This window comes from Dendrobates tinctorius, unplaced genomic scaffold, assembly GCF_039654945.1.
Source record: "Dendrobates tinctorius isolate UK_male_01 unplaced genomic scaffold, ASM3965494v1 ptg000060l, whole genome shotgun sequence".
Taxonomy (NCBI): domain Eukaryota; kingdom Metazoa; phylum Chordata; class Amphibia; order Anura; family Dendrobatidae; genus Dendrobates; species Dendrobates tinctorius.
Window position 1 is genome coordinate 7,568,231 of NW_027361728.1, and position 18,474 is coordinate 7,586,704.

Genomic DNA, 18,474 nt, shown 5'->3' on the forward strand with positions numbered 1-18,474 from the left:
TCTTGCCAAGAAGTTTCCCCCTCTGGTGACAAAGTAATTTGTGAAAATATCACGCACTTTGAGCCCAGAGAGCGGTCTACGTTGAGGGCTGATAGGTGGTCTCGCCCAACGCACATTGTCCGACCAACGCACAACACCAGCAGAGGAGGAACAATCATGTATCCTGGTGAAGTTATGAAGAACCACACAGGCTTTAACAACTTCATTAACATTTTGTTCACTCAGCTGAATGGCAGACTGGAGTACCCGCCATTTGGCTCAAAGAATGCCAATGGAACACTCCACCAGTCGCCGAGCACGTGATAGGCGCAAGTTAAAAATTCTGCGCCGGTGGTCCAGGTTGCGCCGGGAAAATGGCCTCATGACATTGCACATTAACTGAAACACCTCATCTGCCACAAGGACATAAGGGACGGATTCTTGAGTGGAGTCTGGTAGCTGGCGTGGTGGTGGTAGATCCAACTGGTTGGTGCGTAGCCGCCGACCCATAATGGAAGTATTGAAGACTCTAGAGTCTCCTGTCCTTCCAAAGGCCCCAATGACAACAATTATAAACTTGTATTGAGGGTCGACCAGAGCCAACAATACAACAGAAAAGTATTGTTTATAATTGAAGAATTGGGAGCCAGAGTTCGGCGGCTTACGCACCCGGATATGTTCGCCATCAAGGGCCCCAATACAATTAGGAAACTGGCATTCCTCCTCAAAGTCCCTTGATATCCTCAACCAGTCTTCCACCCTTGCCTGGGGCATGACGAGTTGATGTAGTCTTGACCATATTTCACTACATGTCGACCTGACTATGCCAGAAATGGTAGATCTTCCAATGAGAAACTCATGGTGGAGGGCGGCATAAGACAGGCCAGTGGCCAGGAAGCTGAAGAACAGAAATGTAACATTTTAGAATGCACAAATTAACTAAAAACCAGGTACATGCATACCAAACTTGTTAATAATTCAGATCTACTAACACACATATATTTGGTCGCACAATGACTAAGTGATATTTAGTACATATTACAAATAACATTCTGGTCTGTAAGTCTAAATATATCTGGAATAAGATGAGGGCATTAAACTTTGTCCAAGAAGCAAAAAATACAGGGCGCACTGTCTCCAAGAGTAGATCAAATGTTGCAAGGCTCATGCAACAGTATTGGTAGAAATTTTCCGGATGCTCCCGCAGAGAAGAATAGAGGCAGTGAAAATGACCTCTTGTGAGTCGTTGCCTCAAAAGTGGATGGACCCACATGCGTCTCCTCCTCCGCAGATCCACTATCACTGGGTATAGTTGACCAAAGCCAGTTGAAGAGAACCTGCTCAGTTGTGTTGAAACTCAAACTGTCTGCCATGTTGCACATACAACAGCAACACACCTAGTCAAGGCAAGGTCACAAATGGACAGAATGGAGGCAGCCACCTGTTCCTGAGCCAATAAATAGGGTGCAGGCTAATGATTTAAATAGTTAGCAGGCCTCAAAACCGTTAAATGTCCATTTTGCAAGCCTGCGACAAAATCTCGCCATACGGATTACATACGGATGCTGACATGCGCAAAATACACGACCACACCTTGCTTATGGATGACATATGGAGCACTATATAGGGGTCATTCATCCGTATTAAGCATGTAAACTACGGACCGTATTTTGCGTCGGTTAGGGTGACCCCGGCCTGACTGCACTACTCCAGGTTTTGGCTTGAAAATACTGAGGTAAAAAAAAAATAAACTCACCAAATACTGTACTTAAAAATGAATACAAAGATTATTTAAAGTATTTTTGAGCGATTTTTCAGACTTTTTTTTGGAGATGACCAAAAAAAAGTGTCTTTGTGCACACACTTAATTGCAACAGTACTGCAATGTTCCCCCGGCAATTCAGGGTGTGTACTGCTGAGGTGGTTAAGGTCATATCAGGGTAAACTGTGAATAATATGTGACTGACTCAGTCACACCATCTTGCATGACAGGTACTTTGAGAGAAAAGGTGTCTGGCTGCCGCTTAGCATTCTTGGCCAGTCAATAAATGTGATACTGTATAGAAGCCAAAGAACTGAAGACTTTTTCATTTAGAATTTACAGAATTCTAAAAAACACTCTGTATTGTTTGGTTTGTGGTCTCTTCTGAGAATCTAACACTGAGTTATTATTCCAGGAGACAATGACTACTGTGTGCCAAGTTTGAGATCTGCCCATACATTGTAGATTAATGAAGCATTTACATTCAAGCTAATTCAAATTCCAGTCTGCCAATTTGGCAAATGCACTTACACTAGTAAATGTCTCACGTGGCAGGTGGTTATGCCAATATAGATAAATGTGGATGAGATTAGTGCACACCTGTTCTAGCTGTTGCTGTAACAATGGAAACCTACATGGTGACTCAGGGTTCAGTCATAATTTATTTATTTTTATTAAGCCTGTAAAATTCCTGCAAATATGTTTGTTTTTTTCAATCTCATCACTATGAGGAGGTAAAAAATAGCTGTGATGACTGAGATGTAAAATCAAGAAATAATAAAGACTCCAGCTCCAAACGACGAACTAACTCAGAAAACAATCAGTTTATTTCCAAGACATATTAAAAGTACATATGCAGAGTACACAGCTTCATGCTTCTGGAAAAGCTGAGGATGTGTCCTCTGCATAAGAACTCTTCAAATTGTCCCAAATAAAAGTAAATTGCATCATACGTTCTCCATTTGGCATTACATTATCCTTTCTTTCTTGGCTTCCAAAGACGCTTGACTCCAGATCTATTCATGTGCCTTGAAAATATATCAAAAAAGATAATGAACTAATCTAGCATGGTTGTTTGTATCAGTGTGATAGAAGGTGTTATACAAAAATATAAGTTAACGGTTATTCAAGCTTTTTTTGTTCCTATGTGGCTATACATTTTTCGGTAGTTAACAAACAAAGTTGCACTCTGTAGTGCTAAAGCACATAAATATGATAATAAGAAAAAAATGGAGACGCTTAGCAGATCAATTGGCCAATTGATGCATGCCCAGCGGCCAATGACAAGGCGATCTTTGGTTTGCTGAGAACCTACCTGTCTAGTGTGAATAACTCTCAGGCTGGAGCCTGAATTAATGGGGAGGTGTGAATACCACTATTAGGCCGGGATTACACATTCGAGAAACTCAGACGAGTCTCACATCTTAATACCCAGCACTGCCGCCGGCACTTGGGAGCGGAGCATGCAGCTGCATGTATTTCTATGCAGCCGCACGCTCCGCTCACAAGGGAAGACAGCAGTGCTGGTTATTAAGATGTGAGACTCGTCTGAGTTTCTCGCATGTGTCATCCTGGCCTTAGGGTCCCGTTACACTAAACGGATGCACCAGCGATCCCGACAACGTTACGACCTGGTCAGGATCGCTGGTGCGTCGCTACATGATCGCTGGTGAGCTGTCAAACAGGCAGATCACAAAAGCGACCAGGACCAGCGAGGACGCTGGTAACCAGGGTGAATAGTGGGTAACTAAGCGCGCGCGTCGCTTAGTTACCTGCTGTGTACCATAGATACCAGTGTGTTCGCACTGGGAGCTGGTATCCAAGGTAAACAGCGGGTAACTAAGCGCATGCGGCGCTTAGTTACCCACTGTTTACCTAGGATACCAGCTCCCAGCGTCAGCACGCTGGTATCCATGGTACACAGCAGGTAACTAAGCGACGTGTGCACTTAGTTACCTGCTGTTTACCTTGAATACCAGCTCCCAGTGTCTGCTTACAGCGCTGGGAGCTCGCTGATCGTTGGTCTCCCGCTGCCACACGCGATGTGTGCTGGCCAGCGGGAGACCAACGATCAAAAAAAGGCCCAGGACATTCCTGCATGATCAGCGATACCCGGCAGGGGGCCGGTCTCTGATGCGTGCCACACACAGCGAGATCGCTGGCGAGATTGCTGTTGCGTCACAAAATCGTGATGCATCAGCGATCTCGCTAGAGATCTCACTTAGTGTGAAGTACCCCTAAGGCTAAAGCTTGAATTATGAGTTGGTAGGATCCTGATGCAATTAAAACCGTCACAGACTGGAGGGCGGAGTGCTCGTCAGAGAGCTAATATACAAATAGCAAAAAACTGTCTGGCACTTCCAAATCAGAAAACTGCTGTGTGTAGCACCAGTTTCTGATTTGGAAGGGCCAGTCAGTTTTTAGTTACTTATTGATAGGTAGTTGCCAACCTAACTACCAGTCTGTTTTGCTCTTCGCCGATCTCTCCCGGATTGATATGGTCATAGAGAGGTCATGTGACCACTCCTCGTGGCAATATTCTCAATTCCTGAGACTTATCAACTTGTGTCCTGTGTCAACAGAGCCGTTTCTTCTTTTCTACTTTGTTGTTCTGTCTATGGGGCATCAATGCTGATGTCATGTTGATTGAAACCTTGCTCCCCACTGTCTATCTAGATGGTCCACATTAGAAGTCTGCAAGTGATTTTGAGCCCCTTCACGGGGAATCAATGTCAATATCAGACTTGTCCCACCACACTGCTCATGAGCAGATTGGAAAAGAAGGAACTGCTCTGTTAACATGACATCACAGATAGTAGGAGAGTCACTGCCAGGACCAGTCATGTGACCTCTCCAAGCCAGGACAAGGCAGAACAAGCAAGTAGTTAGCAACATCTAATAATAAGTGCTTAACCTTGCAGAAAATTTACACTACATCTGAATACAGTCTTTGCAGACTGGACTCTATGGATTCTGACGCTTAAATTTTATGTAATGTGGCTAAAAGATGCTGAAATGAGGGAATAATGTTTTTTGGACCTATAGAGGCTGATTCAATAAGATTGGCATAGCGAAAGTTTGTGCGACACCAGTCCTAATGGAGCATACTGTGTCAAATTCATTAAGAGGTGTCCAAAACCTAATATAAAATCAGTTCCACTACTAACTGGTTGTGCACTGATGTGTGCTGTGGCAGAAATGCATAGAAAATGCTAGCAAACTTAATGAACCCTGTCCCAGTACAGCTCCTCCCTAACTCTGCCCATTTAAGTTGAGCTAATCCTAAGTGGTGTGAAAACAACAGAGATCACAAAATTTTGTCCAACTTGCAGTTGCACAGGAATTTTGTTGCTTTGCTTCAACAATTTTGTGCTGCAATCACTTTGATTATTTTCCCGATATTGCTTTGTCATATTATTATTATTATATATTTACTGTATATAGCACCATTAATTCCATGGTGCTTTACATTAGACAGGGTTACATCAGCATACAAATATCACTTACAGTAAACAAAACTAATAATGACAGATTGATACAGAGGGAAAATTACCCTGCCCTTGCGGGCTTACATTCTACAGGATTATGGGGAAGGAGTCAGTAGGTCGGGGGTTGCAGTGGTTCCGCAGGTGTTGAGGTGGCCGTGTGGTCATTACAGGTTCTTAGCTTTTTTGAAGAGATGGGTTTTCAGGTTCCGCTTAAAGGATCCAAATGTGGTAGATAACCGGACACAGGCCCGGATTGGCAATATAACCAACCGGGCATTTTCCCGCTGGGCCGCTGTCACGTGGGCCGCGGGCGGCAGCGCCCGATCATCTGGCCGCTTGCCAGCTGCTGCGGCCACTGTGGCTCCTGCCGCCGGCCCTCTGCGGGCACGGTGGTGATAGTTTCAAGCTCCTCCCGCACTGCAGGGAGATAAGCCGCCACGCCCCACCCACGCACCCCCCACGCACCCCATCCTCGCCTCCCATCCTCGCCTTAGCATGAGACCCCCTCCCCCCCGCAGCCACTCACAGCGTCGCACTCGCTTGCCTGCTCGCTCTGTTCGCAGTACCTGTGATGAGGTCACAGGAGGGGAGGAGTCAGTGGGGTCACATGATCAGGAGCCTTTGTCCAGACACCCGATCATGTCACCCCTGACTCCGCCCCTCCTGTGACCTCATCACAGGTCCTGTGCGCTCAGCCTTGCCTCTACCGTCTGCAAGACTCTGCTTTGCTGTTGTCATGGTGCTGGTTGAGGTAAGTATGTGTGGGGTCAGGATTTACAGTGTGGATGTAGCAGAGCTGTGTGTGTACGAGGTGTACAGAGAGGAGCCGTGTGTGTACGAGGTGTACGGAGCGGAGCCGTGTGTACGAGGTGTACGGAGAGGAGCCATGTGTGTACGAGGTGTACAGAGCGGAGCCGTGTGTACGAGGTGTACGGAGAGGAGCCGTGTGTGTACGAGGTGTACGGAGCGGAGCCGTGTGTGTACGAGGTGTACGGAGAGGAGCCGTGTGTGTATGGAGTGGAGCCAAGTGTGTACAAAGCATACAAAGCAGGCTTTTCCCACGGACACAGGAGTACATGGTGGAGCCCCGAGGAGCATTTTAAAACACACACATGACCTTCCACCTGAAGTGATGTGCTGGAAGCTGACCGGAAATGAGATAATTTCTTGAGGAGATTGTGACGGAACCAGGAATGCTTCAGATCCATCACCGTGTCCTCCTCCGACAGTGCGGACAGCAGGATCGCCTTGGAATCGGGGATGCCGGCCATGTGAGCGGATCATGATAGGTCCTGCATCGGGAGGCTCAGGTGGGCACTACAATGGGAGCCGGGCTGCTATAGTATCTTTGTAGAATCTTTCTTTATTTCTTTCTCTCTTTTTCTTTCTTTCTCTGTTCTATCTTTCTCTCTCTAATCTTTCTTTTTTCTCTCTCTGTTCTTTCTTCCCCTCTTTCTTTCTTTTTCTTTCCTCTCTTTCTCTCTGTTCTTTCTTTCTTTACTTCTTTCTTTCTCTCTCTGTTCTTTCTCTGTCTCTCTCTGTTCTTTCTTTCCCCTCTTTCTTTCTCTCTCTGTTCTTTCTCTGTCTCTCACTGTTCTTTCTCTGTCTCTCTCTGTTCTTTCTTTCTTTCCCCTCTTTCTTTCTCTCTCTGTTCTTTCTCTGTCTCTCACTGTTCTTTCTTTGTCTCTCACTGTTCTTTCTTTCCCCTTTCTTTCTCGCTCTCTCTGTTTTCTTTTTTCTCTCTCTCTCTGTTTTCTTTCTTCCTTAGTGCCAGTCAGTGTGATCAGCAGTGCTAAATGGGTGCGATTAGGTGTGGACATGGGTGTGACTAGTTGTGAAATGGGTGTGGCTGCGCGCGCCACGGTCTTTGTCCATCTTTCCCTTCTTCAAAAGTTGGGAGGTATGATAGGGGCGGCTGTGACCAGGGGGTCTGGTTGCCCAATAGAGAGCAGTTCTGCCAGGAATTCTGTAATCATGCATACAAAAGGGGACAGAGATTTGGGAGGAGTACTGTACCTAAAAGCAATAAATAGGACTGAGCTGAAATACTGGGCACAGCTGTGACTACATGTTATATAGTCGTGTTAATCTCCTCTCACTTCTTGTAAACTACAAGTGTACAAAGATATTATATAGTCACCATGTGACTAGTGGGCCTGTGTAACTTCAAATGCCAGGGCTGAATTTTAGTCCCAGTCCGGCCCTGACCGGACATGTTGGGGAACAGAATTCCAGATGATGGGGGATATTCGGGAGAAGTTTTGGAGGCAATTGCCTGAGGAGCGAATAAGCATTGAGGAGAGAAGGAGGTCTTAGGAGGACCGGACATTACGTGAGGGAAAGTATTGAGAGATTAGTTTGGAAATATGCAGAGGAAAAAGGTTATGGATGGCTTTGTAGGTCAGTGTTAGTAGATTAAACTGGATACGCTGGGAAATTGGGAGCCAGTGAAGGGATTTACAAAAAGGGGATGCAGGAGTGTAGAGAGGAGAGAGATTAATTAGTTGGGCAGCATAGTTAAGGACAGACTGGAGGGGTGCGAGAGTGTTAGAAGGTAGGCCACTGAGGAGGAGGATGTTGCAGTAGTCGAGGTGGGAGATGATTAGGGCATTCACAAGCATTTTGGTAGAGTGAGGGTTGAGGAAAGGACGGATTCTGGAAATATTTTTGAGCTGGAGGTGACAGGAGGTGGCAAGAGCTTGGATTTGCGGTTTGAAGGACAAAGCAAAGTCAAGGGTTACTCCGAGGCAGAGGATTACCGGGACAGGGGAAAGTGTGGATTCACTTATTGTGATAGATAGATCAGGTAGGGAAGGTGTGCGAGATGGAGGAAAGATAATTAGTTCAGATTTGTCCACATTGAGTTTGAGGTAGCGAGAGGAGAAGGAGGATGTGGCTGACAGACATTCTGGGATTCTGGAGAGCAGAGAGGTGACATCTGGGCCAGAGAGGTAGATCTGAGTGTCATCAGCATATAGATTGCACTAAAAGCCATAGGACTTTATGAGTTATGCCAGGCCAAGTGTATAGATTGAGAAGAGAAGGGGTCTTAGGACAGAGCCTTGAGGGACACCAACAGAGAGGGGGTGAGATGAAGAGGTAGTATGGGAGTAGGAAGCGCTAAATGTGCGGTTGGTAAGGTATGAGGAGATCCAGAATAGGGCAAGGTCTTTGACACCAAAGGAAGAGAAGATATGTAGTAGGAGGCAGTGGTGAACTGTGTCGAAGGCAGAGGACAGGTCTAAAAGGAGGAGTATAGAGAATTGTCTGTTAGCTTTGGCTATAAGTAAGTCATTAGTAAGTTTGATTAGGGCAGTCTCAGTGGAATGGTAGGGAAAGAAGCCACATTGTATGTTGTCGAAGAGCGAGATAGATGCAAGGTGAGAGGAAAGTTCAGCGTGGACGTGCTGCTCAAGGAGTTTGGAAGCAAATAGGAGCAAATATATGAGGAGATAGCTGGACATAGCACTTGGCTTAAGGGATGACTTTTTGAGGATAGGTGTGATTGTAGCATGTTTGAAAGCAGAGGGGAAGGTACCAAAAGTTAGTGATAGATCGAAAAGATGGGTTAGGAATGGGATTAGTGTAGTGGTGAGGTTGGGGAGGTGGTGGGATGGGATGCGGTCAAGTGCGCAAGTGGTTAGGTGTGATTTGGAGAGATGAGCAAGCTCTCCTTCAAAGATTTTGGAGAGGAAAGTTATGGGGTTAGAGCAGGGGTTTCAAACTCGGCAGAGTAAATGGGCTGCACATAAAAAAAAAATTTGAGCTGGCGGGCTGCATTCCTTTCAGACTTAATACACCTCGTACACACGTCGCTCCGCTCCGCACACCTCGTACACACGTCGCTCCGCTCCGCACACCTCGTACACACGCGGCTCCGCTCCGCACACCTCGTACACATGCGGCTCCGCTCCGTACACCTCATACACAAGCGGCTCCTCTCTGTACACACACGGCTCCTCTCCACACACCTCGCTCCTTACACACACGGCTTGGCTCACCTCGTACACACGCGGCTCCGCTCCGTACACCTCGTACACACGTGGCTCCACTCTGTACACACGAGGCTCCACTCCATACACCTCGTACACACGCGGCTCCGCTCTGTACACCTCGTACAAACATGTCTCCTCTCTGTACACCTCGTACACACGCGGCTCCTCTCCACCTACCCCGCTCCGTACACTTCATACATACACGGCTCGGCTCACCTCGTACACACGCGGCTCCGCTCCATACACACACGGCTCCTCTCCATACACCCCACTCCGTACACATGCGGCTCCACTCCGTATGCTTCATACACACACGACTCCGCTCTGCACACCTCGTACACACGCGGCTCCGCTCCATACACATGCTGCTCCTCTACGTACACCTCGTACACACGCAGCTCCTCTCCGTACACATCGTACAAATGCGGCTCCTCTCCGTACACCTCGCACACACATGGCTCCGCTCTGTACACCTCGTACACACGCGGCTCCGCTCCGTACACCTCGTACACACGCGGCTCCGCTCCGTACACCTCGTACACATGCAGCTCCACTCCGTACACACATGGCTTCTCTCCATACACCCTGCTCCGCACACATGTGGCTCCGCTGTGTACACTTCATACACACACGGCTCCACTCTGCACACCTCGTACACAAGCGGCTCCGCTCCATACACATTGTACACACATGGCTCATCTCCGTACACCTCGTACACACATGGCTCCTCTCCGTACACCTCGTACACACACGGCTCCGCTCCATACACATTGTACACGCATGGATCCGCTCCGCACACCTCATACACATGCGGCTCCGCTCTGTACACCTCGTACACGCATGGCTCTGCTCCATACACATTGTACGCACATGGCTCCGCTCCGTACACACATGGCTCTGCTACATCCACCCTGTAAACCCCTCCTGACCCCACACATAACCTTACCTTCATCCAGCACAGACAGCAGCGTCCTGCATACACTGAGGCTCCTGTTCATGTGACCCCCCTGACTCCTCCCCCTCCTGTGACCTCATCCCTGGTCCTGTGTAATGTGTGCACACAGAACCGCCATCGCGCGCTCCTGAATGAGCGCCCTTCCCCCTCCCTCAGGAAGTGAGACATGTGGTGCACCGTGGGCCGCAGATGACTGGCTGCGGGCTGCGTGATTGAGACCTCTGGGTTAGAGCATTGGTCTGGCATACAAAGGGGTTGTGGTGGTCGGACAACAAAGACTTGCCTTGTTTGGTCTATCTTATTTTTGAAGTGCATGGCAAAGTCCTCGGCAGTGATTAGGGAAGTCGGAGGGGGCAGTGGTGGGCGGAGGAGGGAGTTAAAAGTGTTGAACAACTGTTTGGGGTTGCAGGATAAGGAAGATACAAGAGATGTAAAGTATGCCTGTTTAGCAGAGGTGAGAGCTGATTTGAATGCGAGTGTTGCTTATTTGAGTTCAGGGAAATCATCTTGCGAATGTGTTTTCTTCCAACGCCATTCTGCAATTCTGGATACTTGCCGAAGCTTTTAAGTGATATTATAGTCCCAGGGTTGTCTATTGATTAGTCGCACTCTGCTATGCATTACAGGGGCGACAGAGTTGATGGCTGATGCGAGAGTGGATGGATGCAGGGCCACCATCAGGGCATGACAGCCCTTACTGCTGTATGGGGCCCGGTGAACAGCAGTAAAGAAGGGGGCCCCGCAGGTCAGGGGCCCCGCTCCTGTGCTCCTAGTCATTGGGCCCAAAGTGCTGTGCACTGTGGCCTAAGAGTTGAAGGTCCTGTGGTGACGTCATCCTCATGTGATCAGGGGCAGAGCTGATCACAGGCCTTTACCATTGATTAGCTCCGCCCCCTGATCACATGACGATGACATCACCACAGGTCCTTCAGCTAAGTTCACACATCAGCTGCATCTTCGCCGCAGGAATGTGGCCAGGTAAGAAGAAAGTTTTTTTTTTTTAATTTAATTGTTTAAAGCGGCCAATATGTTTCCCCAGCAGGTTGGAGACATGGGGGAGGCAAGATGGAGACGGGCAGGATTGGAGACAGGGGCAGGATTTGAGACATTGGGGTCAGGATGGAGACGGGGCAGGATTGGAGACTGGCAGGATGGAGACAGGACAGGATTGGAGACATTGGGGACAGGATGGAGATGGGGGCAGGATGGAGACATTAGGGGCAGGATGGAGACATTAGGGGCAGGATGGGTATGGGGGCAGGATGGAGACATTGGGTGCAGGATGGAGACGGGGTAGGATTGGAGATGAGGCAGGATGGAGACAGGGCAGGATTGGAAACATTGGGGGCAGGATGGAGACAGGGCAGGATTGGAGACATTGGTGCAGGGTGGAGATGGGGCAGGATGGAGACAGGATTGGAGGCAGGATTAAAGACGGGGGCAGGATTGGAGACAGGGCAGGATTGGAGACAGGGCAGGATTGGGGGCAGGATGGAGACATTGGGGGCAGGATGGAGATGTGGCAGGATTGGAGACGGGGCAGGATGGTGACGGGGCAGGACTGGAGACATTGGGGGCAGGATGGAGACGGGCAGGATTGGAGACATTGGGGGCAGGATGGAAACATTGGGGGCAGGATTGGAGATGGGGCAGGTTTGGAGACATTGGGGGCAGGATGGAGACATTGGGGGCAGGATGGAGATGGGGCATGATTGGATACAGGGGCAAGGATTGGAGACACTGGGGGCAGAATGGGAGACACTGGGGGCAGGATGGCAGACACTGGGGGCAGGATGGCAGACACTGGGGGCATTATTGGAGACATGGGGGCAGGACTGGAGACACGGGGGCACTATGAAAAACACGGGGCAGGATTGCAGGCACAGGGGGCATGATTGGAGACAAAGGGGGCAGGATGAAAGATATGGGGGCAGAATTGCAAGCACAGGGGGCATGACTGGAGACAAAGGGGGCAGTGTTATGAAAAAGTCACCGTAGGAGGCAAAAACAGAAATGCTAGCTAAGTCCAGAAAACCAGAGAAGTTGGCAGCTATCGGATTGCAGACCCCTGAACCTATCAACACAACTAGCAGTAGCCGTGGGGGGTTCCTACGATGCCCTAGACCCCTCGATCACAGCCGGAGAATTAAATAGGCCTAAATAAAGAAAGGGGAAATCTAAACTGCCCCAGAGCAGACCACAAAGCAATAGGCAGCCACCAACATATAATGATGGTGAAGCAAGATGAAAACACTAACACAGACAGAAAGATAGACTGAGCAAAGATGGGGCCCAAGCTAACTAGATAGAAAAGGACAGGAAGGCTGCTGTCTGCAATCCGTGAAAAACCCTATGAAAATAAGAGCCAACAGACTGACAGTGAAAAAGGCCCTGAAGACACTAGGCTTCAAAAAAGCTATGTCAGTACTCAGGAATATTCTGAAGACAGAGCTACAGGCAAAAGGAGATTCAGCTCACCCCAGCAGGGAATGGCAGAATACAGAAAAGCAAGGAAAACAAAAACAAAACACAAATGACAAATGCTAACAGGCAAAGCAGAAAACTTAGCTTTAGAGGAGCAGGAATCAGACTGGTGTCCTAGAAGTCCACAGAGAAATCACCCGCAGGGCAGAAGGGCGTCGGCAGCCTTATATCCAGTCCGTGACTCCACTCAGCCAGTCATCCTCATTAGGCTCAGGTGCCTGATAATCAGGCTCATTACCTTCCTTTACCAGAATAGGGAGTTCACCAGACCTCAGTGACGAAGGGGAAAATGAACTCACAACAGTACCTCCCCCTTGAGGAGGGGTCACCGAACCCTCAACCACGCCACCAGGGCGATCAGGGTGAGCCCGATGAAAGGCACGCACCAATCTTTTGGCATGAATATCAGAGGCAGAGACCCAGGAATTATCCTCCTGACCATAACCCTTCCACTTAACCAAATACTGGAGTCTCCGTCTAGCCAGACGGGAATCCAGTATTTTCTCTACCTCATATTCCAGGTTACCTTCAACCAATACAGGGTCTGGAGGTGCCACCCCAGGAACAACTGGTTCAACAATCCTCTTCAACAAGGACTTATGGAACACATTATGGATTTTAAATGTGACAGGAAGAGCCAAACGAAAAGAGACCGGATTAATAATCTCCAAAATCTTGTAAGGTCCAATAAATCTAGGCTTAAACTTAGGAGAAGCCACCTTCATAGCAATATTTTTTGATGATAACCACACCATATCACCAATCTCAAACTGGGGACCAATGGTCCTATGTCGATTGGAAAACCGCTGGGCCTTTTCCTGGGAGAGAGATAACTTATCCACCACTTGGTCCCAGATCTGGTGCATTCTCTCCACCACAGTGTCAACACCTGGGCAGGCAGAAGAAAATCGAGGATGAAACCCAAAGTTACAAAAAAAAGGTGACATCAAAGTGGCAGAACTAGCTCTATTATTTAAAGCAAATTCGGCGAAGGGCAAAAATGAAACCCAATCATCCTGATCAGCGGAAATAAAACATCTCAAATACGACTCCAAGGTCTGGTTTGTTCTCTCTGTCTGCCCATTGGTCTGAGGGTGAAAAGCAGAGGAGAAGGACAACTGAATTCCCAGCTTGGAACAGAAAGTCCTCCAAAATCTAGACACAAACTGAACTCCTCTGTCAGATACAATGTTCTCAGGAATCCCGTTAAGCGAACCACCTGTTGCAAAAACAGGGGCACCAACTCAGAGGAAGATGGCAACTTAGGGAGTGGTACAAGATGAACCATCTTAGAGAACCTATCACAAATCACCCAAATAACAGTCATTCTTTGAGAGACCGGCATATCAGAGATGAAATCCATTGAAATATGGGTCCATGGCCTCCTGGGGACCGGCAAAGGCATCAACAACCCACTAGAGCGAGAACAAGATTTAGACCGGGAGCAAGTCCCACAGGACTGCAGAAAATTCCTGACATCATGAGACAAGGTGGGCCACCAAAAAGAGCGACTCACCAGATCTCTAGTACCAAAAATACCTGGATGACCAGCCAATGCAGAGCAATGAACTTCAGACATCACTCTCTTCTTCCACTGGTCAGGAACATACAACTTCCCACTGGGACAACGCTCAGGTTTGTCCTCCTGGAACTCTTGCAGAGCAAGTCTCAAATCGGGCGAAATGGCAGAAAGAACTACCCCTTTACCAGAATAGGGAGTTCACCAGACCTCAGTGACGAAGGGGAAAATGAACTCACAACAGGGCAGTATGAAAGACACAAGGGGCATGATTGGAGACACGGGGCAAAATGGAGACACGGGACAGGATTGGAGACAGATGGGGCAGGATGGATACGATGGAGAAAGATGGGGAGATCATATGGGGCACAATGGATACTCATGAAGGCGGGATGGGAGAACATATGGCTGAAGCCAAGAATGAGACACACTGGGGCCAGGATGGGGGATATTATTACCATAGGGGCTAATTAAGGGATACTATTACTGTGATGATGTATTTATTTTATTTTTTGAGTATACTGTTTTAAATGGGGGGGCGGTCCTGTTACTGTGTAGAGTGATACTATGTTGCCTTTTTTTCTTCATGTGATGTAATGTAGAAGTTAGGGGAAAAAAGTACTGTGCTCTGCAAGTGGAGCTCTAGATAACTGTGTTATTTCCTGCAGAGACAAGCCCTGGCTGGAAGAAGTGATGGCGATCTGTGCTGGATGAAAAGCAAGGATGAAGGACTTCACCTAGAGACATCACTGATGAGTTAGTGTGTTACCTATAAACTGACACTATACACTGTATACTATATACAGAGGTCCTGTGTATAATGTCACCAGTGATCACTGTGTTACCTGTACATTATATACAGAGCTCCTGTGTACAATGTCATTGATCACTGTATTACCTGTACACAGACACTGCACACTAAATACAGATCTCCTGTATATAATGCCACTTATGGCGATAGTATTGTTTTTTTTATTACTAATCAGTATTGTAGTATTCAGTCACTATGTGGTGGCAATATGTGGTCTGGACATGGTGTTGCGGCATTTGTCCCTTGTATGTGCTATTATTTGGTCACTTTGAGGTGGTAATATGTGGTCTGGCTCTGGTGTGTCAGAATTTGTTCCTTGTATGTGGTATTAGTTAAAGTTCACTATGTGGTGGTAATATGGTGTCTGGTCATGGTGCGGTGGTATTTGCTCCTTGTATGTGGTATTATGTGTCACTATGTGGTGGTAATATGGTGTCTGGTCATGGTGCGGTGGTATTTGTCCATTGTATGTGATATTATTGGTCATTTTAAAAATTGAAAAATAAATAAAAATATACCTAAATTGTATTGAATATTTTAACAAATATTTAATAGGTTACAGTAGAGTAGAGCTCGGCCAAAAGTGTCTACCGTGTTGTGATGGCGGCTTAAAAAATATTTTGGCCAAAAAAAAATATCTGCCGGCTATACGTGTGATCTGGTGATGGGAACTGTTAATGTGTGATTGGTGAGAAGTGGAGTTTTCCAAGAGAGGGGGGTGGGACTGTGGACAGTTTGAGGGGTGGAGCCTGGGCGGAGTCTTAAGGGGCCCTGAAAATTTTGCCAGTATGGGGCCCCGAAATTCCTAGTGGCAGCCCTGGATGGATGCCAGTGGTAGAATAGAGTCAGAGAGTGTGTGGATGTCTAGGAGTGCGAGGTTTCTGTGGGGGTGCACAAGTTGCTGGACATGGATGACAGGTGTGGAGGACAGTGATGAGAAAGTGAGTAGATGGGGGTCAGATAGAGGGAGAGGGGAGGTTGTGAAGTTAAATAGGGAGCAGAGACGGGTGAAGACCAGGTCTAATGTGTGTCCGTCTGTGTGTCTTAAAGGATATATTCTTCTATAAGAATAATATCATTTTTTTCCAAACCTACCTGTCACTTTCCTATAGGAGGAACTAATTTTGTACTAAAATGAAAAGCAAAGTCCACAAAGAGTTCATCATATCATGAACAAAATAAACTGCTAGTTATTGTATGCACTTACCTTCATTTCTGGCTTTATGATTGATTTGGTCACAATACAGTTGTTATCCCCATGTAAGAATTCAATTAACGTCAGCTCATGCACATTGGTCCACTGAACCTTTTTTCTGGAGTATCGTTTGAACTCATCCTAACATGAAGAAAATAATGGCATGAGTAATATTTAAGACAATTTAATTTTACATTTGGAGACGTACAAAAGATGCACCAAGAATAATTTCCACAAAGAGAAATTCAGGGTGAAATGCTGTAAGTAATAATGCATACAATAAAGATTAAAGAGTAACTAAAGTTTTACATTTTTTAAGCAATGTAGCCTCAATCCTGTAAAAATATTACTCTCTAAATGTTGGAATAAAGCTTAATATAGTGTATATTGTTTCAGCTACTATTACTGTCTAATTACTGTCTATTACTGGCACCATATGTATTCCGGAAAAAATTCACTTCATGGATCCAATATCTCCTTTGGGAAATACGCCTTCTCTGCTGACTTCGCAGCTGCATCAAGCAAAATCTAACAAGCTCAGACGCAAACATCTTGCTTTCAAAATGGAGAATGTGTGTCCACCCACACCCGACGCTGACAAAAGGCAAAAAAAAAAATGAACAACTTTATTGACAGTGCCTGAAGGCAGACAAACGGATGCTTCATGAGCGGACATCAAAATGGCATAACGCAGTCACATGCGTTAACGCGAAGCCAAATTTAGACAAAATTTGGCTCATTTCAGCACATCCGTTTAACGGATCCATTTAACGGATTCTACTAAACGCAATGTGAACCTATCCTAATATTGCATGAGTTTCTGTCTACAGGAATAGTGTTCTATTGCCAATAATACACAGCTAAAAAAAAGAACCGGGAAGTTCCTGCTCAGTGTGTGTTTAGCTGTAGCGCACTTTACTTTCATTTTGCAAGCTGACAGACAACATGCTAAGATCATGAGCCATAAGGAATACCAATTGTAAGTTGTTATCTTTGTTCCTGAATAAATATATATTCACTGTTGAATGGCTAGACAGTAGACAGACGTATCTGCTGCCAACAGGTTATGGGCCAAGAGCCCAGGGACTCAAAAACCCAAAGTTATTGTACTAAGAAGAAGCAAAGATGGCCAACAGCAGCAACTCTGAAGTTCACAGTGCCAAATCTGACTAACTAGAACTACCAGTCCTGGAAATTCAAGGTAAAGGTACTAATAATGAAAAGAGAATGTACATGGAATTACACACAGTAGTCTAGACCTGACCCCACCTCCAGAAGACTGAGTAGAGAAGGATCAAAAAGCACAAAACATTATCTCCTGCAATATAGATGATGATCATGTATGCAAATGTGGAACTGCAAAAGAAATGTGGGAAGAGCTGCAGAAGGTGAATGAAAGGATAAATGTCAGCAATAAGCTCTATTTAATGAGAAAGGTGTATCAGCTTAAGCTACTATAAATAAGGGCCAAGATATGCAGGATTACACAAATACTCTAGAAATTGTGGAGCGCCTGAGGGGCATTGGCGAAGATGTAATTGATACCCATGTTGCTGCACTACTACTAAGTGGTCTATCAGAAAGCTATGACACACTTGTAACGGTGCTAGATAGTCTCCCAGATTATGAGCTTACATTGGAGTATGTCAGAGGAAAGCTTGTAGATCAGTATAAGCGAGAGAGAGAAAGTGTAAGCAGCAGTTGGGTATCCAAAGCAGACTCCTCTTTAAAAACTCGAGATCTACCCAAAAATAAAAGTCATTTGTAGAAATGATGTGTGTTTGTCTGCAAGAAATCAGGACACCCAAAAGGAAGACTGCAAAGTCTGGAAAGCTAGAATAAATTAGATGAAAAGGAAAAATAATCATCAAAGTGTTAAAAGTGCCATTACTGAAGAATATAACACTTTAAGTACTGAAGCTGAGTTTGGTGTTAATTTAAATATATTAAAGTATGCATGACTGACTAATATATGACTAATGACAAAAGCTCCTTCTTTAACCTCAACCAAAGAAATTCAGAGAATGTGATCTTGGCTAATGGTCAGTATATGAATTCAGAGGGAATAAGAGATGGTTACATTAATTGTCAAGTCTCCCTGACACAAATATGAAAGATCACATTAAACGACATTCTCTATGTCCCTAGTCTTGTAAAAGCAAACTTATCTGAGAAGAAACTCACAACAAAAGGAAATGAAGGTACATTTAAAGATGACAGCTGTATAATCTCAAAAGAAGGTCACACACTAGCAGAAGGAAAAATCAAAGATGAGTTGTACCAGCT

At 46.3% G+C, this 18,474-nt stretch overlaps 1 protein-coding gene across 1 annotated transcript in view; it reads right to left on the reverse strand.

The window, feature by feature from the left end:
• LOC141092484 (probable cation-transporting ATPase 13A4) overlaps nucleotides 1-18,474 on the reverse strand; it is a 374,510-nt gene that overhangs the window by 290,595 nt on the left and 65,441 nt on the right. Inside the window, exon 3 of the mRNA XM_073578655.1 lies at nucleotides 16,201-16,329. Within this exon, the coding sequence (XP_073434756.1) occupies nucleotides 16,201-16,329 (129 nt within the window). The remainder of the gene's footprint in view (nucleotides 1-16,200; nucleotides 16,330-18,474) is intronic.